General features: G+C 38.1%; 1 protein-coding gene across 1 annotated transcript in view; it reads right to left on the bottom strand.

The window, feature by feature from the left end:
* si:ch211-39i22.1 (serine-aspartate repeat-containing protein I) overlaps positions 1 to 27,315 on the bottom strand; it is a 48,865-nt gene extending 21,550 nt beyond the window's left edge. Inside the window, exon 1 of the mRNA XM_033986466.2 lies at positions 27,032 to 27,315. Within this exon, the coding sequence (XP_033842357.2) occupies positions 27,032 to 27,095 (64 nt within the window). The 5' untranslated portion in view covers positions 27,096 to 27,315. The remainder of the gene's footprint in view (positions 1 to 27,031) is intronic.

Below are 27,315 nucleotides of genomic sequence, written 5' to 3'. Positions count from 1 at the left end.
ATATTGGTACAGAATATATAGCGATAATGTTAAAATTACTTAATAAAGCTTTTACAAGGATTTTGCTGCTTCAATGTTCTTGTAAAAGTAGTATAAAGTGAATTATATAGTAAAAAATTATGTCTTCTTATTGCAGAATCTAGCCTACCTACATCATCAGAAGGTATAATACTCCCTACAATGGAATCATGACCAGACTTAATACTCAGCTTAATATCTGTGTGACTGAAAGGTTCTGTGTCACACATCCTGGGTCTCCTGCTAGTCTGTACAACTCCAAGGCTTCCTAAATTATTTCTAGCAAAGGAGGTATATTCAAATTAAGCACTAGAGGGAAAATGGTGTGAATTTTAAGTGAATGATCGAACTTAGTATTCATTCTACAGGTCCCAGCAGGATCTGTTCACTTAAAAAAAAAAAAAAATCTTCATTCAAATCATTCAAATGCTGCATTAATCTTGTTTAGAATAATCTGAAGAGAGGCAAATACAAAGTTAGGTTTCTACCAAGTTCTAACCTTGTTCCCTCATCAGGAACATGCCTGAAGAGGTTTTAGATGTCATCCATGCACGTTTGAATAATCTCCTGATCTATATGTTATGTGTTAGCAATCTTTTTACGATTGAGCTTCACTGGTTAAAACTGGTTTCATGTCAATTTATTTATTCATTTTAAGGTTAGCAAAACCAGTAGCCAATATTATTTCATATACTGAGAAATAAGTTTAGCACAGTAACTTAGTAACTTGGGTGACATTTATAACTTCAGAGACTCCAACAGAGCTAGTTTGTCATCAATAACACAACAAAAGAATATAAATGTGTGCTGTATTTACTAGTCTTCTTAAATCCAATAATAAAAGGCTCATTCAAAACAAACTGAGTCACATGTTTTGACTAAACGAGAGGGAGGCCATTGTGATCAGATAAAAGCCCTCACGACATCTCACATGTAGGATGGGCAAACAACAATAAACACAGTAATAATGGACTTCCACTTATGTAAGGCTAAAATGCTAAGGATTCATTAACACATTAGGATAACACTGACAAATCTTTCGGGACACTACAACCTTTTCAACCTTGTGTGGTATTGCGAATGAATGCATAGAATATGGCTTAGTATCTTGAGTGAACTCTAAAGGTAATGCCCATTATTAAAAGGTGCTATACGTGATTTTTACTGTCTTAAAAATGTGAAAAACAGAACTAGATCATTTTAAAACAGGTTGTGGTGGTCCAAAGTTATTCCTCACTTACCTTATGCATACAGAGCATACCAATTATTCACCACGATGAGTCTGTAAGCACTTTTCACAACTTTCATAGGCCAGAGTGGAGAATTGACGTCACAGTAATACTAACAACCATTAGTATGCTAACAGGCACATCCTGATTGTTGACGGATCTCATATTTACCATAATAGCTGCTAATACAATATTCTTTGTACACAAAAATCAGGCACAATTACTTTAAAAAGGGCCCATATTATGTTAAATCTTTGTTATTGTGGTTTATGTAAAAGAATAATGTCCTCTCATAGAAAACACCCTTGGAGTTGTGTTTTTTTTCACCTAATGATAGTGTAAAGCTCCATTCTCCCAGCTGATGTCATGAGGGGAAAGTCAGCCCTCTCTCTCCAAGTATACACCACATAAAACACAAGAACATCTCTTCACAGCGTTTAATGAGGTAAAAATGTTACTTAGTTCTGCTTTAAGTGGTCTGAATAATGCCTTATATACTGGCCACAACATACATGCAGATTGGTTTGACAATTTTTTTCCTGTTGTGTTTTGATGCGTAGGTGTGTTATCAGCTCCGCTTTAGGGCAGATAGGGCATTCTTCACCACTGGGGCAGAACGGATTAGATTTAGTATCTTGGCAAATTTGGGCTTTTTCCTCTGGATTATCTCAAACTGGGATAGTGGTGGCATTGCACTCTCACTGCCCACTCGTTTTTGTGGAGGACCATGCAGGATATTGCAAGAATAATGATGCATAATAGAGTAGTATAACGTTTCAATACTAGTTTTGGTATTGATGACCATCATTTGAGCAGGTATCGATACCAAAAAAAGTCACATTCAAAAAAAATTTACCTTTTCTGAATAGCTTTGGAATGACCTTGAGCTGTATGAGAACAAGTATAAGACCACAGAGACTAGTGTACGCTCATGGACCACTATGGAACCTACATGGACGACTGAGGGATTACAAACATATGAGGTCACATGGGAATATAAAAGAAAGTACTATGATTTAATGTTAATATGAACTTTTTTTTTAAAATTTTTTATCGTCTATTCCTTAGTATCGAAATAGAGTTTGAAATTTTTGTTTTGTGATAACACTACTACATAATAGACAATAATAAGTCAGGAAGATTGCTATAAGACTAAAAAGAGTAACGGTAGTTATCTGTGTAGTGTAGGGCTGCACAATGAATCACAATCAAATCAAAATTGCAATTTAGGAGGAGAAATGATCCAAAATGATGTATACTGCACTTCAAACACCAATGACAGCACTTCCTGGATAACCACCTGATGACATCATGCAGTGTAATAAAAGGTTTTGAGCTTGGAAGGGACTATGCACGATTAAACAAAAAGACAACTCCATATTTTTTTTAAAGAAACAACTTGAGTTAGTTTAGCAGAAGACAGGATCATTAATGTAAATCCAAATTAAATGTCATTCATTTTTTACATGTATAAGCATGTGTCATTTTAAATTGGTCATAATCTTAAATTAAATGTAGGTCACACACTGTACATGCGCTTTTCCAACAAAGCCGTAAATGCTAATTATGGCTAATTCGCAAATGTATGCTAGCAATTACTTCATTATCCTGTGGCTTTGCGGAGTCATTCCCTCACGCTCAAACATGTGACTGCCACTTTCTGCTGTCTGACTAAATGCACTGTACAGTAACCAACAAAGCCACGTCCCGTTAACTTATCCTAACCTTAGCTTAGGCCTGAACTGCAATTTGAAAAGTTATAATTAGCAAATCACAAGTACTTAACCTGCAGAAGACAGATTAGACTCATTTCACAAAAGAAAAAAAAAATGTTACTAAACTTTTTTCCTTTCTTACTTCCTGGTCGGATAGGAGCAGCAGATGTAACAGAAGTAATTCCACTAGACTAATGTTTAAACTGACAAAAAAAAGCCTTCTTTTGTCCCTGCATTTCCAGAGAGCTACTCTGTTTTATAACTCACCACCATTTCCTGTATTTTTGTACTCTTCTCTCAGTGTTTTTCCACAAACTTCCACTTACCTGATGTAAAACTATGATAAATATTTACCACAGGTACTATTCTACCAAACCAAGTCAAAATTAGAAAAACATGAAAATCTGAAAAAAGTATGCACGTTAAATACATTAAATAGATAATACAATATCTTCTTTGAGAACTAAACATCCCTGTGTTTCCATGGGGTGTTATTCTTCTAAGCTGCTAACCCTGTAGGTTTAGACATGTTCTGAAAGGTATTCTCATGTCACTACAGCAGGTCCCATTTCAATTCCATTTAAAAAAGATGCCCAGTGAACTCAATCTTGATTTTCCATTGTTTTTCTATGCCGGTGCCTATAGAGTCCTTTCCAGTTTATCAGGATGCGTGGGAATTGTGTGTAGCCTATACATTCAATTAGGGAAACTTTCCGCTCTCCTGTCTCGCCATCTCCCCCTCCAAAGTACATTGTGTTCCCATCTATCATTGTGCCATTTCCTAACCACTCCAGCTACAGATACACCCCCCTGAGGTCCCAGAGGTGCTATTTTTTCTAATATGTTTATGGTAAAGGTTGGGACTAAACTAGAATTCAACCAAAGCAAAACCAAAACCATCGTGTAACTCAGGACTAGACAAGGCTAAACCAGGATGAAACCAGTAGTAACATGAGCGGGGCTAAAAAAGTGAGGTCAAAACGGACTGAACAAGGGTTAAATCTTGGATCATACCGGAACTAGGCCAAGTTTTTGTGCTTGTACATTGCAGAAAATTCAATTAATTGCACAGCTTCAAATATAAAATCAGGTCAACTAACCTGGAAATAAACCAGGACTACAATAGAACCAGAACAGCAAGGTCTAAACACATCAGGTAAATATAGGTCTTAAATGTCCACTATGTAACCTGGTAGTGTCCATGAAAATGTTATTGCTTTCATAAGTTTAATATCATACCGTGGAACATTCACATCGGTCACCATGGCGACAAACAGTGAAACTACCAAACTATAGGTCTTTTCCGTGGAGTCATTATAAAAAATACAATTACAACACCCATAATGAAAAGAATAGATTAGATACGTTTAATGTGTGGAACATTAAAAGCAAGGCAAAAACATCTCCATGGAAACATAAAGGGACTGGACCCACCACCAGAGAAGTTACAAAGTTAATCAGTTAAAGCTTAAACAGGACTAAACCAAGTCGAAACCAGGCTTAAAATGGACACGAACATTAACGTATACGAAGAGAGAGTTTCACACAATCTTGTAAATGTTCCCCCCTCTTCCCCCTGCCTCCCTTCCTCCCCCCCACACAATACAAAAACACAACCACATGTTCACGCACAACACTTCTCCTCAGCCTGCCAACTGTAGCTTCTGGATCAGATTAGCTGCTCCAAGGACGCTTACGGGAGATGATGTTGCCTGCCTGACAACAAGGAGACTAATCGGAGCCAAAATTATGTAAGATCCAGGGCTAACGCGTCGCTAATGAAGTCTGTATGATAAGTTGGGGGAGTAGCCCAGCAGACATAGCAGCGTCGCTAACGTAAACAGTGACGTCATGCTAGCACAAAGGCTGTAATTCCATACGGGGGACAGTATGTAGCATGACAAAGATGATGTAAGGAAAAAGGGGAATTTGGGTGTGAAGAAATAGACTACAAGCTAGTCTTTTGTTGAAGTTTAAGGAGGGATTTGCATAGGTCTTTACAACAACCAACCTGGCTGTCCTGGTTTGGAAAAAAAAACTAAGCCTACATCAAGGCTAACCTGGACTCAAACCAGGATCAGACCAGGACTGAACTACGACTAGTCCAGGTTTAGTTCCAGGCTGACATGGATTTAGTTTGATGGACCTTGAGTGAGTTCACAGTTGCACGCCCAACATGCCCACCCACTTCTCTTCCTGGAGATGTTATTGCTTTGCTTGGAATATTCCACAGTGTGGCATTAAACCAATTTAGTATTTATTCAATTACAGGGGATTTTATTGTTAAAACCAGGTATGGCTTACTTACTGTGAGCCAGATCGCTTCTCCACAGAACTGACATGTACCTTGAGACTGATACTTTAATACCACCACACTGTGAAACCCTCCATCCAAAACACTAACATCTCCATGGAGACAAGTGGCAGACCCTCCATCAGAAAAGTTACATAATGCAGATAATGCTTTAAGGAGACCTAACCAAGTTCAGTTGCACACTGCAGTCTATAATACAGTAGTGTGTAAGCCTATTGCACTGATCAGAAAGATCAGTTTGTTCACCAAAGTTCAAATATAATTGGTTAATATTTTGCAATAATTAGACAAAGTGAATTCTTGTGAAAATCACATGATTTTTCAAAATAAATTGTTCCAAATCATCCCAATATCAAAATTTGTCCATTGTGTGACCTGGAACAGGATTTTAGTCAGGAGTAGCTACCCAGAGGATTAGTCTATTGTGCATGTTTGATGTTGATGTTTATGTCCGCTTTGGACAGCCCTGAGGACATCCACACAGACACACACGCAGGTGTGTATTTGAGAGGAGGATCCCAGGTTTTGTTTTCCGATGCTCTGCGCTTGAGTTGACAGTTGGCCTAAATGACAAATGTCGTTGGCCTCGGGGTTATTTCCATATTTGTACTTCCCATAGAGCAGGTGCACTTCACCAAACTACCTTCCTTGTTTAAACATTGTAGGACAATTTAAAGTAGGGCTGTAAAAAAAAAAAAAAAAAAAAATCCACACCCAGATACCAACCGATATTAAATCCAGTATCTACACTAAAGAAGGTATAAATACACATATTATTCATTCTTGTGGCTTTACTTCCCTTTTAAACATGCTTTTGGTCACCTTGGGATTAGTACTTCACATTCTGAAAGAGTAAACAAATGAAGTCCCATGTGAATGTTATGCTCATAAATATGTTGTTTGTGAACACAATTTGACTGTGGAAGAAACTATACAGGAGAAGTCCAGAGTTTTATCTATGATGTAACAAAATTGAGAAAAAGAGAAGATGACTTTGGATTAAAGGATTAATGAACCAACCATGACTAAAGCAAAATACATCTCCAGGTATGTTTCTGATGAGCGAACCACACAGTATAACATGGTTTTAAACACAAAAAAGTCAGTTTTGTGTATTATGTGTTCTTTAAAGAATTTCTATTGTACAGGTGTATTTATTAACATTGTGGCATCAAAACTGGTATCGAGTATCAAGCTTTTTTTTGGCATTGTCATCTGTGTTTTGGTTACATGGCAACACTAAAGTAATAAAGCAATTTTAAGCAAATCGTTAACCAAAAATCACTTTCACCTTAATTGGAATAAAAACTGATGCCTTTAGGTAAGCAGAATTTTCAAGTGATATTTTTACTCGAGTACTTTCTTTTCTTCTGTATCTGTACTTTTTTTTTACTTTTGAGTACTTCTTCCAACTCTGAATTCCACGCATGGGAACTGTGCATACCCGGTCCCACCCTGGCCCTTAAGTTGAGTCCTGTTTCGAGTTAGCGGATCATTGCCTACATCTAGCCTCTCTGTCCTTCCTCTGGAGACTATAATCCCCCCCTCCAAAGCGTCCTCTGCCCCAGCACTTCCTCCTCCTCCTGCAGGCCTGATGACTCATCTGACATGGAGCACGCTATTGTACCAGCAAACTGTAATGTGTGCGTTCATACAAACATGAAAGTCCCTATAGACCGAAAGTCAAGTTAACACATGTGGCAGCAACTGTCAGTTACATTGTGTTCTCTTTCAAATGAGGAGGAATCTGGAAACATCACGAAACTGGTTTGACGTTCCACTCATGCAAGGACTAGATCAGAGCTAAACCAGGACTAAAACAGGGAGGGACAGGAATAAAAAAGGACTTTGCCCAGTTAGATTAATCAGGGGGTGCAATATTGGTCACATTTGGTGTTGGGCGGATTGATTCTAAAATATATGACAACATATCAAAAAGTATAAATTCTCAAGCAAAAGTATAATTTAAAATTATAAGTTTATTGTCAAGTTCAAATTCTTTATAACGAAGATTTTCTATGCATTTTAATGTAATACACAACATGTTAGCATCGTTATCAGGTCAATATTGTGATACTTGCCATTAGGATCGGGCGATATCAATTTTCTTCCATCTTATTGAAAACAGACGGGTGGACTTCAGGCAGAGAGCAGGGTGTCAGGATCACATTTAAAGTTTGGAATGATTTTGAACAAATATTAAGCCTATAAGCTTATGTGCATTACTACTATCAACTTTTTGCAATTATTTAAGTAGCAACATTTGAACAAGTGAACAAAACAAACACGGTAATGTCGACTGATGAACTTCAGCCAATTTTCGCAAATACAGACTATTTTGTTTGTGCTTTTGTCTGAGCTGGATGTAACAGACATCTTCTCTGTTCACAAGTGCACAAAGCACCTCCCTCTTCACGTTTTTTAAACAAACATTAAATTTTTTGGCTTGTTCCACTTCGACCAATAAGATTCAAATATTAGTCCTGACTTACTCACGTCTTGTCAACAATCGCAATCCAGAGCCGTTCCAGATTGATAAATGTGTAGAACTCAACTGAGAGTACTACATATATAACCCTAGGGTTACAGCATTCTGTATTCTAATCTTTATTGTGGAGACATCCGTCTGTGTCATAACCCCCTTATACTGATACCAAAGTTTCTGTTTCTATGGCAAGATATGCCCAGTGGCCTTGGACTGGTTTTCTTGTACTGTTGTCCCCATGTATAAATATACTGTATGTATGTTCCCTGGTCAGCTGAGGGCGAGACAACACTCTGTTAGGGACAACAGCTCTTTGACAATTGTGCACAATTGATTTAATAAATCAGATTCTTTGATTTAAGACTTTCAACTTCTTTGTTTATTTTATATTTTAAAGGTTTTATTATTAGAACATTTCACAACACTGACATGAGCGGGGTCATGCTAACCCTGTAGTTTAGACTGAAGATGTTCTGAAATTCATGAAATTCTTGTATTCTTTGTCTTCCTTCAAATGTTAATAGATTAAAATGTCTACTAACTGTATAACTGTATCTAACTGCAAGGCGTGAAAGAAAAATCTGCAAAAATCTACTCTAAACCAGATTTACACTTTATATCTTTATATTGTCTTGAAGTGGTAACTAAACGTAATGTGCATTGTGAAATTGTGATCTGGCTCTAAACTTGTGATACTAATTCTTTGGCATAACGCCCATCCCTTAGGACGTGTGAAAATGGATTAAACTGAGTCTGAACCAGGACTAAACTTAACCCACTTTTCGTTTAGTCCAGCTTAACACACACGGGAGTGACTGTCATGCCTTTGTTTAAATAAGCAGTCAAGAAGTATCCAGGAACAGGTTTGACGCTTGACTCCTGTGGTTCTGCAAAATTTGCATATTTCCATGTCATTTCCTTGATTCAAAGTGGGTGTTGCTGAGAGCAGAGAGTTGTTAATTTGAATTCAAAGTAAGGCTGCAACTAGCGATTATTTTAGTAGTCGACTAGTCAGCGATCATTTTTGGTGACTAAAGGCTTCTATGAATATATTTATGAATAATTTTTCTAATTTTATGGTCCATTCTTGTTTAGTGACATACTTCAACCTCAACCAAGACTTTTACAAGCATATTTTAGCACATTCTTGATATATTGTTGAAATATCACCTGAATATTCTTACTAAGAAAACGCAACTTTAGGGGTGAGCCATTATTTATATTGCTATAAATATATTTATATATAGCATTCAGGAGAAGACTCAGTCCATTGTTGAGCTCAGATTGACGGTGGGGTCCTTAAGGAAGACACAGACCAGAGCAAACATTCGTGCGCTTGGTGCCAGATGAAGTCAGCTAAAGTGGAGACATCCTGGAGCGGTCCATCTCTGTTCTAATGCCTCTGCCCCCCTACCCCCTCTTACCCCCTTTTACCCCCTCACAGCTCCGCTAACCCTGCATTATCTGATACAAGTGTGGACAGTCTACGTGCCCAGTAATTGTTTCCACTGGGATTCTGTCATGTTTTCTCCCACCACAGAACACATGTGTGGTTAGCTAAAGGATGTATTTGTTAAAATTCTAGGGCAGTGCAATTAATGGAATTTCAATCAAAATCTCTCTATTGTTTGTTGAGATGACCGAAATCTGTGCTGCTAAACTCATGCAGGCATTTCAGAACAGGTCAGTAAATGGTAGCAGGTTTAAAAGGGAAAAAGACATGATAATTTGTTGTTTGCAAAGGAAAATATGTTAGCAAATTGCAAAGACTGGAATTATTTAGTTAATTGCGACTACTCTGGGTGTTTTTAATGCAGAGGTCTACAGCCAATCCTCTGTTAGTAAAAGCATGTGGTTTGGAGCAAATGCAAGACTTAGAAAATGTCAAATTTCTTCCTTCAGACAGTGTGTTTTTCTGTTCAGGAAAATTGATGTGAAAGCCATTTTATTTGTTTCTTAATAAAAGGCAAAAATAAAATTAAGCAAGTAAAAATGTATTTATCTAATCTACATCAATCAACTAATCGATTAATAGTTGTTATTCTTTTGATGAAACAACTTGTTATACAGAATGCGGAAAAAAAAATAACTAAATAAAAAAATAGATGTCTATTAAGACAAAGTACAGGGAGTAATTTCCATTACAGCTTCCAACTTTTAACCAGAAAACCATAGTATTTTAAGAACCTTGCCCACATGTTTGATTCTACACTTGGCTACCAAACTAAAACAAGTACGGGTATGTCAGATTGGATTGCATAATGTGAAATTGTGGTATGTCATCAAGTAAGTGTTCCTATCTGTGCTCAACAAACACTTGCACCATATATTCAGGCTCTGCAAACTCCATTTACCTTGGAACATTTACATCTAGTGTTCTAATTAATTTTGTAATCGTTTTGATTTCTCTGGAAATTAACAATAAGGAAACTGTATATAAAAAAAGAAAAATTACAACAAAAAGGCATTACAACCGAACATGAGCTGCCCTAACCTGCATATTCAATTAAAGTAATTCTTGGTCGACTAAAGACATGTCCTGTAGCCGACCAACACAAATTTTAGACCATTAATGGCTCGATGGTCGATTATTTGACCAAAGGCCTACAGTCCTATAGAGGGCACATACAAGTTTTTTCTCATTTTGAGTATATGGACAGACCAGGCCTTATGTGGAAGCTCAGAACCTCCAGAATTCACTCACTGAGCTGTAAAGGCCGCACTAGCACTGATTCATGATTGGTCACCATCTAAACCCCAGTGTCTGCAGCCATTCAGATCAGATAGAGTCCTTTTAGATTTAAACCAACTGAATTTCAAACCCAAATGAGAGACTCATGTGAGGTTCATGTGATTTCAGTCATGTGAATGAAAAAAAATTATATTATAACACAAAACTTGGCTCTTATGTCCATTGATTTTTCTTCTTAACAATAAATCAAGTTCCATCAACATTTTTACTTTGAGCAGGGTCGCTTTTCCTCAGATCTGACCTGCAACTTAAACTTGTCTTATCTCCATGGAGACAAGCGGCAACACCAAACTGTGGACCATTCAAGGCAAAACTAAACAAAAAAAGTTACATAGTACACCATTAAATATATGAGTTTAGGCACTCACAAGAGGCGCTTTTCCCTCTCTTATGCAGTACAAATTGGTTGGTTTCATGGAGCTCTATCATTTTATATCCTTGTTTACGTTTGCCTAAGTGTGGTTTTGAGCTGAGAACAAATGTGGGAATGAAACGTGCCAGCAGCAGAGCAGAGCGGTGCAAGTACCGACACACAGCCCTGCATGTGATGTGAGACAGGCCCAGGCACGAACACCTCCGCACCTGATGAGTAACTGCACCAATCCCACCAAGAACAAATTACTCACAACAGCACCTATGGACTTAGTCATATTACCAATAAATTATAATGGGAATTTCCATCATTTTGAATGGTAGAGGTTTTGTTCACATCAAGAGTTATCACGACTACATTTTCTAACTTGATTTTGATATTAAGGAAAATGCTTGTTTGAGACACAAAATAATAGTATTTTCTTTGTCATCAGAACCAGTGTAAGACCACATCTCAACATAGATTCACATTTGCCCTTGGTCCTGGTCCTGTTTTAACCCAGTTTAGCCCAGAAGTGGAATTTGTTTGGTCCTGTTACAGATTTCTAGATTTAGTCCAGGTTTTAGTCAAAGTTAAGACCCAATAATCATGTATCAATATTTATCAGTAGTCTCTTCATACATTTGAAAGGTCATGAGGTTTTATGTACATGGAAAATTGGCAAATATCCTGCCATCCTAATTTATGTTTTCATTCAGGCTAAAACAATTGCTGCTCAAGGTATCAGCAAGACAAGCTTCATAGAGAAGGCAAATTGATCATAGAAATGATCGCAAAAATATGACTGAATATGGAAGATTATTCAAATACGAATGAAACAAGCACAACTCCAACATTATGACACACTTAAAAGCTTATTCAAGTTTCTACTACTACTACTACTACTACTACTACTGGTTCTACAACTTTTGCCATTACTGCAAATATTACTTCATGAATAGGGCTGGCTACTTATTTTTTTGTATTTAAATGGTTCCTGGTTCAACTTACCAGCACCCAACTGTAGTTTTTCTGTACTCTTTCATGTATTAATCATTACATCTAGCATGACAAAAGACTACAAAAGCCTGAATATTTGTCAGTGTCAGTCTTTGGCATCATTCTTTTTTTTTTTTTTTCAATACCAGTAGTATCCATTTAATTTTTCTGTACTATACCAATAACTTTAAGCGGAACCCAACCCTATTCATGAGTTATTATGAATGAGTGGAGCTTCAAGATGAATCACAATTAAATTTAACTGCCATTTGAACGGTCACAAATGGAAAAGCCTGCAATTATCAGCCAATCTTGCCCATGGGGTCTTAGTCTGTAAAAGCTGCTAACGTTTACAAACATGTTCGGAAATGAGGATTTTTGGATTAGTTTAGCAATTCCGATATCAGTCTTCTACAGAGGAGGGTGTTATGCAAAATCAACTTTTTGAAGCTTCCTACCATGTTATAACTTTGTTCCCTCATCAAAAACATGTCTGAAGAGGTTTTAGATGTCATCCATGCATTTCTGAGTAATCTAGCAATCTCTCCAGGGTACTAATCGAAACTTCCTTATGGTTTGCTGTAAGATTCTGTACAAGCCTAAATCACTCATGCTCCTGCAATTTTCCATAGATCTACAAAAGCATGATACAAAACTGTACACACAAACCTGAAGCAATGTGCAGTCGTTTCATTAGTGGGATGTCTGCGTCAAAGACAAAAGTAAAAATCATAAAAGACATTATTATGCGGTTTTAAATAACGCGGTGCAATACTCCCATTTTTTAATGCTCCTTGACCTGTTGTAAAGCAACACTGCGCCACTTTCTGGAGGTGGCTCGTTACCTGATGATTACATGGAAATGGTAAGCCAAAACTAAAACCCCACCATGTAACTTTCAGTGAAAAACTTGGTGTTGAAGGTCAGTGGTGGGAAATATACTGAAAAATGTATACTCTTTTTTTAGAGATATGGAAAATTTGAATAGCGAGTATATCTTCTATAATTAAAACTGACCTCACAAAGAAACAGAAATGTCTAGTGCAATCCCCCAAACAATAGTATAAAGTGATATTTCTGCACTTTTGTTGTTAATTTTGTGATCCATTCCTGTTCTGTGTCATACTTGAACCTCAAAGAGACATTTACAGGCACACGTTTGCTCATTCCGTAGCATGAATATATTGCTAGTGCAACAATGCAAAAAAATAATATACACAGTCATTTATTTTGCTAATCAACACAAACTTGACAAGGTTTGTTTCCACAGTGGTCCCACCCTGGTGCTATTGCAATACAGCGCGGTGTCCTGTCAAACCTATGTAGTCACTGGTACAGTATGTCCCGGGGCGGCTGTCACGTGTAACAGCTCCTATGCTCCCTCCTGTTTGTACATGACTAACAAATGCACACACATACAGGTGAAAACTTATGTAAGGGGTGGCACACTGGGGCAGGTGGGCTGATGGGAGCAGAAGGGGAGCACAGCTGACGGGGCCATGACAACAAGCTATTGTGAAATGTATCGGAAGATGGCAAAACAATCCAAGCCTGCAATTTTACTGTCGCAGCTTGTTCCGATTCAGAAAGGACCAGGAGTTTTAAAAGGTCCAATATTACGTAAATTTGACTCTTGTGAGCTTTAACCCATGTTAGAATGTTGTTACCTCATCAAAAACATACCTGGAGTTCTGTTTTGTTTCATTCACACGTCTGTCTCCAAAACTCAAAATGCTCTGTACCTCGTGATGCTATGAAGTTAACAGCTACCTTTACCTTTTATTTAGTAGAGATAGGAAATTCCGTGGCTGAAGTGATCCAAATGATTTTAGTGAAGGTGTATAGAGTTTAAAAACACAATGGAGCACTTCCTGTTTTACCATATGACATCACAAGGTGGAACAGAGTGTTTTCTGTTTGAGAGAAGAATTGAGCCTAAATGTGTAGGGTCTGTGTTTGTGAAAGAGTCATTAAATGTATACTCAAGTTACATACCTAAAATGTACTGCATAAAATGTACTGTATGTAAAAAATGAAAAATACCACTAAGTACGGTATTTTCCGGATTATAAGTCACGCTTTTTTTCATAGTTTTGTCAATCTTTCCCCATGTCTCACTTTTGCATTTACTGTTAGAGTGCCCCCCAGTGGCCGTTAGGCAGTAAAAATCTATAAATTAGCCGCACTGTTGTATAAGCCGCAGGGTTCAAAGTGTGGGGAAAAAAGTAGCAGTTTATAGTCCGAAATTTACGGTAACTAGGGATGCACCAATCCAGCTTTTTCAGTTACGATACCAATGTCAATATTTTGCCCTAGTATTGGTTGATATAGGGGATCGGCTGATACTTAAAGCCAAAAACTGAAAATATTATTTATTTCCTTTACACACAGCCAGCGTAGGGGAAAGGAAAAAAAAAAAAAAAAAAGATGTAAAAATGTGTAAGTTTTATGCCATACAGTGGAAGATTGTATTCAATGAAAACAAAAAGGAGGATGCCTTCCTTGTTGCTTGTGTCCATTATTGTGTTACTATTAGTACTAATAATCTTTCTAAGCAACAGCATGTGTCCTGGAACCACTTGATTGGATGCACAGCTCATACCAAACATGTTTGGCCTGTGTCCAAGTGTCTTAGACTGTTAGTGATATTGGTTCTCACACTAGTCCTATCAATAGAACTTCAGGTTGTACCAGACCTATTTTATGACGCTCCCCATTATCTCACACTCACACACACTTTCAACATTAAATCTTAGCACTTTCCTTTATATTATCACATGGCCTTATATCTGTGTAATTCCTCAGTCGTCCAGGTAGGTTCCATAGTGGTCCATGAGCGTGTACTGTCATGGACTTGTACTTGTCCTGATACAGCTCAAGAGCTCTAAAGCTATTCAGGAAAGGTTCATTTCTGTTAATGGGACTTTATAGTATTGATACCTGCTCAAAGTTATTGCTCAAATTATTATCTAGATACTCGTTTTACCATCAATTAGGATCTGATTTTTGATACTTTTGACAACCATTCATCCAGTAAGAATGCATGGTTTTTCAAGGCACTTCTTAGCTATAAAAACGCCGTTGCTAAAAAATAAATTCAAGATAGAACGTTTAATGCTAAACTATGGAACATACCAGGCAAAGCAATTGCATCTCCATGGAAACAAGCAAGTAGTGAACAAAGATCGCAATCCCGTTGAATAGACTTATCTATCTGTATTAAACGTGACATATTAGTGTAAATTCAGGCAGCTTTGATTGTGTGGGAGTTTGCTAAAGAACTGGCTGAACATGTTCGTACAGGCTCAGTTGGAGTTACATTATACAAGCCCCAGGTTCTAGACTATAAATATAAGTATACAAAATAGAGCTGGGAGAGAATACAATCTGTAACCTACCCTGTGTTTACTTGGTAGTGTCTGTTGTCATCTCTAAGGGCAGAATTATAACCAGGGTAAGACTGCTAGGTGCATCCCACTCATTTCATTATCCCATTCTGATTTAAACCAATTTATCAAAATGCAAAAAGCTGGGAACTACGATTGAGGTGTTGTGGTTCAAATCTCAAGGTCCCAATAACACATCTTGAGAAGTTGTGACATGCTTGGGGTATCCGAGTACGTAACAGCGCAGTCAAATTACATTAGGCGCTGACTAGGAGAGGCATTCAACTGCACAAAGAAAGAAACAGCCAGGCAAATATTAAATGTGTTTGGAAGTGTAGGCTACTCACTAGTTTTAGATCAGCAGCGATGGCAAACTATGGTTTCTGGGATAGTAAAAGGTTTCCCCCCCGTTATCAGTATCAGTTCAATATTGAAAGTTGGGCAGATATTTGGCAACAATATTTTTCTGCATTGTCTTAGTTTCTTAATATCCCATTTTGTTATGGCAAAAAGCAAAAAGTTAATTTGTGAACTTAAATTTAAAATGCTTACTAACAGTCATCGGGCACAACAGAACAATATCGGATATTGGCATCGTCTCATAAAAATCCACACCTGACCATTCCTAACAAGGCTCCTACATCATTGCCGATGTATTTGGAGTGATTAGTTTATGTCTGAGCAATCTTTAATCACTTATTTTCAAGACACCATATTGCTGCTTTCACCGCCACCCGCATACGCCTGCTGCTCTGTACTTACTTTGTTCTTCAACTTTATTTTCTTAAATTGATATGTGTGGGATTTTGCTGAGTCGCATAGTCATTTTGATACAAATGAAAAAAATCCACTACTCACTAGTGTGATCCGCAGCTATCGATAGGAGGGGCTGACAGCTACACAGCTCTTTGTTGAGATGACGTTTACGGCAAAGTCAGCTCCCATAGGTTTTTAACACGGAAGTCACGGACTTGTTTTTAGATGAATATTGCAATTTGAAATGTCCAAATTATAACAATGATCCACGGATGTCTAACAATATAGCAGACACAAGCACGATACTTTTTCTTTAACATGAAAGCAGAAACTTATGCAGCTTCAATGACTTTATTTGCTTGTGAGTAACACACTTCCTCATGTCAGAAAACGAGATGTTGCTTATCAATTTCTCTCAAAAGTGTGATTATATGTATGATAGACTGTTTTATTAGCAATCATAGCTGCAAAGATTTCGTGCTAATGCTAAAATACTAGACGCACCATGAACATCTTGTAGCCCCCTATTCACACCTTTCTGTTTCTCTGATCTGCTGTAGACTGGGACAAGAGTGGTCTGACAGGTTTTGGGGCAAAGACTTTTTGAATTCGGTTGGTTAGTGCACTTGGAGTTCTCAGTGCATGTAAATGAAGTGAGTTCAGCCCAGTAACATTACACCGGTGAACATGAGTGTGCGTGTGTGTGTTTGTGTGTGGGGCTATTGTCTGTTACTGGGGCACAAATGCTGTTTACTGCACACACACATCTCCCTATGGCTCCCTTGGGAGTTCCATGTAAAGACAGGAAGGAGGGAGTCTTCTGAACACCAATGCTGTGGAATGGTTTTGGATTTCAGATAAAATTTTAAATCAAAAGTTAAAAAAAATTAAAATATTCCCAGCGTTTTTGAACTTGTACATGCAAGTATAAAGCTAGGATTTTATTTTTTGATGAACAATAAATCAAAGCCAATATCAATAATGGCTTTTATGGTAAGATTAAGTTTTTTCACATATCAATGCAATATGGAAACATTCTCCCAATATTTGAGATTATTAAACCTGAGGAATGAAACTGGCTAGCTGGCTGTATGTTTACACAATCATAAAAATGCTTGTTTTGACCTTATTTTTAAAACTTTATTTAAACGTGCACTATATAACTTTGCTAGTCCAGGAAGCGGCTTGTATCTATGGAGATGTCATTGCTTTGTCTGAAGCAATAACAGGTTTTGATGTTTTTCTAATTATGACTTGGTTTGGTGGGACAGTACCGGTGGTAAATATTTAATGATAGTTTTACAGTTAAGTCAAGTTTGTGGAAACAAAAGTTGAAAAGAAAAGTATAATGCAGGGACAATTTAGACACAAAGAAGGCATTTTTCTGACTGTTTAAACACTCATTGCAACTTAAAATTATGATCGCATTATGATCAGTTATGGAATTTCCTCTACATGTCAATCTGCTGCCATGTTTAACCAGGAAGTCAAATCAAAGTCTATGTTTTAGTCAAATGACTAACCAATGCCAAGCTTGTCATGTAAAAGGATTAATTAAATGGAAGCAGTGACTTGAAATTGAGCTTAAAAACATAATCCCTTGTGTCTATCAAGTGTCAACAAAAGGTATTCACTAGTCAAACACAATACACCAGGATATGAGGGAACACAAGATGTCTGATGAACTGATTCAAATACATGTTTTATGTTTAGATCTTTTGTGCAGGTAAATCATTTGCATAATACTTTAATGGCATTGTACTGCTAGCTAAACAAGATTCCAGGTTGTTACAGGCTCAAACAACAGTATACTCAACAAGGGAAGCAGCAGACATATTTTGGTACCGCTTTATAACAACTATGACCTATGGAAGGAATAAAGACATAGTTTATTAAACTATTCAGATTTAGTAACTACTTTGGTTGTGAAGAGAAGGAAATGAAGAGGCTAAGGAGGCTGATGGTTCTGCTGCTCAAGATGAAGAGATCAAACATTCTTGTTTAGCTTCCCATTAGAGATAGACCACTGATATTTGCGCTTTGTAGCATATCGGCTATCAGCCAAGGCCAATATTTGGTTTGGCCCAACTAGCTGCCTAAAAAATATGCATAAACCTTTATTTGAACATTTTACAACGAAGAGGTCAAAATGTGACTACACAGCTCTCGTGTACACTTTGTAGTAAAACAGTTTGGGGATGAATTTTAGTAATTTCCAATCATCTAATTTTTGGGGGAAGTTGATCGGCTTTACACACCGGCCCAAAAATGTCGGCAGAGTTTAACGGCCATAGTTTTTTCTGGATCATTTGAGCAGGTATTACTAAAAAAGTCAGATTCACAGGACAGAAATAAACCAAGAATAGCTTTAGAATGAACTTGAGTTGTATCAGAACAACTATAACACCACAGACTTGTATATGCCCCTGGACCATTATGGAACCTACCTGGACAACTGAGGGATTACACAGGTAATATGAAAGAAAGTACAATGATTCATGTTGAAAATTACATTCTGTTGTCGTATCGGAATCAGTATAGCGTATCGAATCTATTCCTTTACATCACGTAGTGTTGTCACGATACTAGATGCCAAAGTCTGTCTATCCATGTGTCTAGGTGCTTCGTACTTTGTTTTCTTTTGCTGTGATAAACCTCGACCTTTCCATAAACAAAAATGCCTCTATCATCACAAGAGTATAATCAACATTTTGTCCGGCCCAAGATCCAGTGCTAGCAAATGGGATAATGGAAAACTACCACTGGATCAGCCCGGCGTCTTTGGTCTTTCACATAACAAACAGTGTGTGTAGCTTTAAAACATGCAATTTGTGACTAATGCTATAATGGTTAGTATGTTTGGTTTGATTGCAGTTGGAATAATGGAAAAACGGTTGTTAGGATACTGCATCTTCATTGTGCTAATTTGTAGTTTGAGGCAAAGTTTCACAGTGCAGCGTTATCACCAAAATGAACTAAAAGAAACCAACTGAAATGCACTTAAAACTGGTATAACAACAAGTGAATTTTAAAGAGGGGTATTAACTGGTAACACATAATATATTTAGATTACCATGATATCTTATATAGTTTCAAAAATTTGAATACACCCTGAAAACAATGCAACTTGTTTTAAAAGTTTCACTGTCATTTCTGAGACCCCCCTCCTGTTGCTCTCCACACCAAGTCACTACTTCAGGGAGCTTTCGCAACACAATCAGCGTGCACACTGCTAATGAAACTACTGCACATCGCATCAGGTTTGTGAACTTGTTGTGTACCGTTTTGTATTCTGCTTCTGTACATTTACAGAAAATTGCAATGCATGAGCATGAGGGACATAAGCTTGTGGGCTGAGCATAGGACAAATCTTGGCGCAAACCTTCAGGAAGATTTGAATAGGGCCTGGGAGAGATCATAATATTACTCAAACATGGATGACATCTGAAACCTCTTCAGGCATGGGAACAATGTTATAAACATGGCAGAAAGCTCCAAAAAGCCTATTTTGCATAATACCTCCTCTGTAAGTTTAAGGTTTTGAAGCCATAATATGGAACTTTTTGGCCAAAAAAAACCAGACTAAAATAAAAGCACTGAATATAGAACTAACAAACTTTTCCTAAACTGAAGATTCTTATTTGGCCTGGACGAGGTCCTTCTCCTGCTGGTTTCTATGGAAGTGCTGTTCCTTTGGCTATAATATTCCACATTATGGCATAAAACACATCCATCTCCACAATGATTGTCCCAAAGTATTTTTTTTTCCCCCCATGGAATCAGGCAGTTGACTTTCCACCTCCAAAAAAAGTTATATACTGTACCTTTAAAGCAGTGCCAACTATGGTGGTCTGCCCGTGCCCCCTAGTGGTCCGCGAGAAAATTATAAAATAACATTTTATTTCAATGTTCTTCAAATTTACACTTGATCAATTTTGTATATTTTCAGTTAAACTTACACATAGAGAATGGAAATGAACACAGTTTATTTTATGCATTTCATTTGTCCAACACTAACGAACAGCACGGACTCGCAAGTCAATGAGAGAGGAGCAAGAGACAGGTGAGGAGGAGTGTCACGGTGTGTCCTACCTCTCTTAGTTCATATTCTTTTCTTAAATAAGAAGCCTTTTTTTGTTTTTGTTGGCCAAGAATTGACTTTGTCGATCTCAAGCCCCTCCCGAGTTACCATGGAGATCCTCCAAATCAGGCAAATTCATGTTATGTGTGAGTAATGGAGAAGTGTGAGTAAAAAAAAGATGAATTGATAGGCTTATGTCAGGTCTTATCAACTATATTTTTGCAGTAATTTTTTATGACAAGTATTGCTATTACAATTGTGATTTATGTTTTAATAATGGGATTCTGTTCAAAGTTCACATTTTAAACGCATCCAGAAAAATTGACAAAAAGGCTAAAATATGAACTGACAAACTAATACAAGAATCACATTTCTGAACTACAGGGTTAGCAGTTTTACTTCTGTCCTGGTTGGACTGCTGTTGTTTACTGTTGCTCTGTCGCTGACTGGTGAGGGCAGAACACAGGGACCAGCTCCACTCCTACGTCAGGACAGGACACCGGGCACCGAGCGTCACAGCTAAGTAAACTATAGGAGAGCCGTGTTGACATAACACTGCAATCTGTTTGAACAAACCATACGCTTATGTCAATTAGCCTCCATGCAGCGTGGGGAAATTGTCAACACCACGATAATTGTCTCTCAGTGGATCAGAAGAGACGCTTTGAAGATTAAAAGCTGAAATGGGCTTAAGGGTTTATAGACTAAAGCAGATCTCATCTATAAGTTTATTATACACTACCAGTCAAACGTTTGGACACATTCAGTGTTTGTTTTCTTTATGTTTACCATTTTCTACTTTTTAGAAACATACAGAAGATCAAATATATGATGCAAGATATATGGAATTATGCAGCAAAGAAAAGTTTACTCAACTACATATTTTATTCATTATATTCAAATGCACAAAGTTCTTTATATAGCCTTCACTATTTCTGAGTGCCTTTTGTATGTGCTCAGAAAGAACACAACAGTATGCTAGAGCCAATCAAACCAGCTACTCTCCAGTTTATTGGGAATTGCTTAACTCACTACTCCACTGCTACCCGCTGCCAGAAAAAAAAAGGCCCCAGAACAGACCATAAACAAACTCATTGTCCAAGGAACACGCCTGCACATGTCCCATCGCCCCATGAAGCAATCACATACAATTTGGGTTCATGGTTTAAATTTGGTTATATTTTTGGACTGAAACTGATTTGGCTTTAGTCAACTACTTAGCATGACATTTTCGACGACAAAACTAGGCTAAAACTATATAATAAAAAGTGTTGGCAGAATATAAATTGAAACTAAAAATCGCATTAGTAGAGAAAATTAAAGGGCTTTTCGGATCTATGTTATAATGTTGTTGTTGCTGTTGTTTAACATGCAAATCCCCCAAATTTAGACTGTGTTCTTCTCTCAAACTGAAAACACTCCTTGTTCCTTGTGGTGTTTTTAAACTCCACACACCTTCACTGGAATCATTTAGATTTTCCTGACTTTGAAGCTTCAGCTATTGTTTTAGCCTCATTTAAACTGCTTCACTCCTCATTGCACCAGCAGATATTAGTGACTTTCTACTGACAATCTAAACCAGGGGTGCTCAGACTTTTTCAGTATGTGAGCCACTTTTAAAATGATGGTGTCTGAAACATCTACCACCTAATACAAAAATGTTAAACATATATTTATTTGTAAATGTATTATGAATTCTTACATGTACAGTGCATTTTGATGTACTTTGCACAACGTCATGAGATAATACTGCACAACACAATTGAACTTCTTACATGTTCATAATTACTGCTCTGACTTGCACTGAATGGAAGTGAGGGATGCATAGTTCGGGCAGTAGCTTCTGACAGCCAGGAGTAAAATTGCATTTTTCGTTTGAAAGCGATAACAGAGCTAATCATGTTGATTACGGTTTTGTCTTTTTTTTATAGCCATAAAAATCATGCTAAACGAAGTATAAGAATTTACTGCATTTTTTCACACAACTACTTCTATTTTACACATCCATCCATATTTTTTTTCTTTTACACATCGAATAAATGAGTGAAAATCCCCGCAGCCCCGCGCTCTCATTCGTCACCTTCGAGGGACAACAGAGGCAGATTACCGTAATGATGGTAAAATATTTAATAGCCCCATGTCTCCGCTTTGAGACGCCGTTTGAATTTACATGAGAGCACGACTGGGCGCGGAGTTACGCTGCTGGAAAGTCCGCAACCGCGAGTCTATCAGCGACGATAGGATCCGACGCTATAGGGTTAAACTAACTCGCGCTTGTTTATGTGTGTGCAGCGCCCATGATGTGACCTACGGTCAGGTGTATTCTGACTGGTTGTCCTTATATTAGTCATGTGACTGGATGGATGATGGGACGTGATCTACCCAAAATGCCTTCGCGATCGACTGGTAGATCGCGATCGACGTAATGAACACCCCTGATCTAAACTGTACAAAATGTTAAACTAAAATATTAAAAAAAAAACTAAAACAAAAAACAACAACTTAAGGTTATTAGAATATTGAGCAAAGCAGTTCAATTGGGGCTAAAAATTGCTGTGTAACTTTAAAACTACCTCTTGATGACATCACAAGGTGGAACAGAGCATTCTGACCTTTTGGAGATGTAGACAGCCTAATAATGATTGTTCAAACATGTGTCGAGTCGATTTTGCATAATATAGGACCTTTAAGCTTAATTAACATGCCCTTGTCAAAATGAACACTGCTATGGCATTAATTACATTATGGACCCTACCCTTATTACTTCCTGCTTTCTTCTGTCCTCTACTCCCCCTGCAGGCGATGCACGCACACTGCACCCCATCATTAAAACACCATTAAACCACGGCGGAGCTCTTTAAAATGTCCGCGGAGGTGTAAACACGCGCGCACCTGGTACACATCAGGGCCGGCTTTGATCGCCTTCTCTCCCTCCTAATGAGCCTGCTGTACACTCCCACATGTTCTGTACATTCACCCCCCTCACTCTCACTCCTTCTCACCCCTCCCCTCTCTCTTTCGCTCTGGGACCGGGGGGAGCAGACACGGGACCTTGTTGGGTGTTGTCTACAGCTGGAGTGGAGATGGATCTAGTTACATATAGACACTCCCTGCACTAAACACTGTACATGCCACTACAACACAATGGAGCTAAAACTCTTACTCAAGTAGCCCCAATTTTCTTACATAACTTTGTAACTTCCTATGTAACTTTTTTGATGGTGGGTCGGCCAACTGCTTATTTCCATGGAGATGTTACCGTTTTGTCAATAATGGCATTAAAATCACCAAGGAGAAAAGCAAGGGACGCCACCAGGCCACGTTAAAGGTCAATGTAGAACCTACTAGGCCAAGCAATACCACCAAACCCCTTAACTAGAAAAGTTACATAGTGCATCTTTAGCAAATCAATGGCTTTGTTTCAAGACAGTAGTACCTTTCTAAGAAGTATAGTCATTGAGATAATTTGGTTTTTAACCTATATTTTACACTACCAATGCAGCACTACAAGGAACCAACTTTTCTGACGATACTTCTCTGATTGAAATAACAGTATTGTAGTTGCAGTAGTACTAGAAGTATTTGCAGTATAATTCACAGCAGTAGTCACAGCACAGAGTACGTTCTGACATCAGTGGTACTCTTAATGTTACTGGGAGTAGTTCTAGTAGTAGTGGCGGCAGTAGTATCTCCACCCACACTTTTTACCTCAACTTTAACTTAAAACTACTTTTACTTATACTTTACAGGTGCACTATGCAACTTTTATGGTGGAGGGTCTGCCACCTGCATGTCTTTTTGCCTGGAATGTTCTACAGTATCACATTAGATGTATCCATTACCATGAAGACAGGTCAGATCTGTGGAAAGGCATTCCCACTTAGGGTAAGAATGCATGTTTTTCAGTGCATTTTTAAAAGAACATTATGTAACATTTCTGGTGTGGGGTCTGTCATCTGCTTGTCTCCATGGAGAGGAGCAGGTGGTGCCACTAGGTCAAGTTACAGGTCAAATCTGTGGAGAGGCAAGCCTGCTCAGAGTAAGAATGCATGTTTCAAGGGATTTTTAAGCAATTGGTACTTTGCAGTGAGGTCAAGCTGAGGGTGTTCTGCATGCATCTCTATGGTGGAATGTTCAGCAGTTACCACAGAAACACAATTACCACATTATCAAACACTGTCAAAAGAAAACTCAAGAAAAAAAATACAAAATGGGTTTATATAACACGTTTTCAGGAGCCTGTGATCAATACAAGTATTCATGGTCCTATTTAGGCGTTTGATTTTCAACAAAAAGGTGAGAGTGACTAAGTGAAAAACTGTTGGCTGATGCTAGCTAGCCTGTGACTAATGTTATTTGAGAGGGACTTGTTTAACGGCACAAATCAGCTCACCTGTTGCAGTTCCAACTAAGCCATGGTCAGACTGTTAAAACAAAGCTTAGATTAAAGTCTAACTTGTGTAACAGAGCTTCAGACAGAGCAGAGCCTACAGTTAGCATCACATCCCCAGGGAATGTTAATGACATGAGCTGGAAAGTATCAATAAAAAACTGAATAAACGCATGTTAAATAACTTCCACAGACCACCTTTAAACTGTACTTTCTCTCCCCTTTCTCCTCTTACACAAGCACCCCACTCGCCCAGGTAATAAAAGTATATGGAGAGAGAGAGTGCACACAAACCGGTAGGGCCAGATCAGCGCGTTCCCAAACTGCAGCTCGTTTTTTTGTTTTTCCTTAATTACAATCCTCAACCGTCTTTTTCACCGCTCTGAATGTTCTCATGTCTCAGCTATGCCTCATAATATCTTTTTACAACACGGCTCTAACTCTCCCCACTCAATACGGCCTTTCTTCCATGCTTCCTCGCTTGTTTTTGCTTTCAGAGACCGGCGAGTTTTATTGTCCATCTGAAATCATAGCATGTGCCGCGGGGCAGGGCTGCGGCTGACAGGAAGAAGAAGGCGGAACTCAAGCAATGCAATCGTGATTAGATTTGCGTTGTATGTAAATTCCATTTCAGATGCTATTGCGATTAATCTTGTAGCCCTAATAACCCATTGACCTTATTCCAGAAGTTGCCGTGTGCGCTGCCATCGCGGTTCGGGTTGTATTATTTTACATGGAACTGCCGCTCTTGACAGCAAATAAGTTCTTTGCGGACTACAAAGCAGACAATCAGAGCAGTGTTGGCTTGTTGGTCACATGCACATACATAGTTTTACACAAATCAACCTACTTTATAACGCATTTTAGCAGCAAAACTTTTCTCAAATTCTCCATTGAAATGAATGGGATTCCTGCTTCACCGGAAGTTCCAACACAAAGAAAGTCTGGTTTGGAGGATTTAGAGGGAAAAGTGGGCGGGGTGGAATAAGGTCAGTAGTGTATGAAATTGAGAGATGGTCAGGTCAGTGAGTTTGCAGTATCTATGTGTTTCAGAATCATGGAAATACAGAACTGTTGCCATAGCAATGAACAACTTTAAACAAAATATGATATGTTATGTATATAAGTAACAGAAAGTCAAAACCCATGAATTGGTTATATGGAGAAAAGCTATCTATGGGTTTCGGAATAATGACAGTTTAGGTCATCTGTTGCCATAGCAATGAACAATTTAACACAAAATTTCATATCTTTTGAATGGGATGCAACAAGAAGTCAAAACCCAAGATTTGGTTATTGATCGTTCTCCACCCACTTTATCCCCGAAATGCTCCAAATCACACTTTCTTTGTGGTAGCACTTCCGATTAAGCGGGAATCCCATTCATTTCAATGGAGAATTGGCGAATTAGAGTTTTGACACTAAAATATGGTCTAAAGTAGGTTGATTTGTGTAAAATGCTCAATGTTCATGTGCACCAATAAGTCAACACTGCACCAAAAACTACTTTTAAGTCCATGTAGAACTTATTTACTCTCAAGCTTGGCAGTCCCATGTAACTAAACTAAAACTAAATACCGGTAGTATATCTTTTGAATGGTGAAAAGTCCTCAAAATTGTCTATATATAACCGATGAATTGGTTATATAGAGAAAAGATATAGGAGAGCATGAGGGAAGAATGGCAATATGTATTTGAATATCCTATGAGTTGCTGTCTATAGATGTAAAGGGCGTATGATGTGCATTCCTTTACATTGAGACAAGCCTATCTGATATCACATGCATTTCTTTGTCCAGTTAGGTTTATAATAGGCGCAGTTACGACTTAGTTTAGAAGTTTAGTTTAACTGTAGGCCTATCCTTACTTTTAATCTCACTTGTTCGTTATCTGCCATGTGATAAGATAAGACAATCTTTATTCATTGAAAGTTATGACAGTAGTCCAAGTACAATAGACCAAGAAAAAAATAAATATACATGCATTTTTAAACATATCTTAAATCTGACTGCTTAAGATACAGTCCTAGTCCAGTCATTATGTAATAACTTACAGCGCCTTTAACAAGTAGCTTAATTTCCCCATAGATAAAATACAAGATAATAACTCAAATCTGAACAGTTCAAATAGAAAAGCAATGATAACCAAATTCCAGGAACCGATATAATTTAATTTGTAATGGAGTTATGACATTTACTCTATTAGACTGGAAAATCCCATGTGATTTTCCCACATACAAAGCGCCTCAGCCATTTAAATTGGTTTGGTAACTGGGGCCAAATGGGATTTTGCTCATTTTTGCACCAAAATGGAGGCTGTGTTTTAATGAGTAAAAAACAAAAAGAAAAACAAAAACAAAGGCTCCAATGGTAAAATGATGGGCAGACTGATAGACATTTTGGTCAAGGGGTGTTATAACAAATTATTCAAATTTTGCTGCGCACAGGTGACAGGTATTTTCAGACAAAAAAATGGGAAAAGTGGCTAATGCTGTGCTAGTTGACGCTATATGGTGATTAACGTACAGATGCTAGGTGCTAATTGACGAGCTTACCTTGAGCCTTGGTGCTTCCCGCCAGCAGGGAGGCTATCAGCAACAGCCACAGGTATGACATCATGGGAACACGGTGTACCGGCTGTGGACGGTGGGGGCAAGCCGCTTGGAGGTGTCCGGGAGGCGGGTTGGTGGTCGCAGAGGTACCGGTGTTGCGCGGCGCTGGTCCAGGTGCAAGGTGGTAGGAGGACCCGGTGTGTGTTGAGCAGTTGGAGCCGGTGAGAGGCGCTGGTAGGCGGGCGTAGCTGCGTGCGCTGTGCCGCGGATGGTCTGGAGCTCAGTCT

Source organism: Periophthalmus magnuspinnatus, chromosome 21, assembly GCF_009829125.3.
Source record: "Periophthalmus magnuspinnatus isolate fPerMag1 chromosome 21, fPerMag1.2.pri, whole genome shotgun sequence".
Lineage (NCBI taxonomy): Eukaryota > Metazoa > Chordata > Actinopteri > Gobiiformes > Gobiidae > Periophthalmus > Periophthalmus magnuspinnatus.
This window is presented reverse-complemented; position numbering and strand designations above follow the sequence as displayed.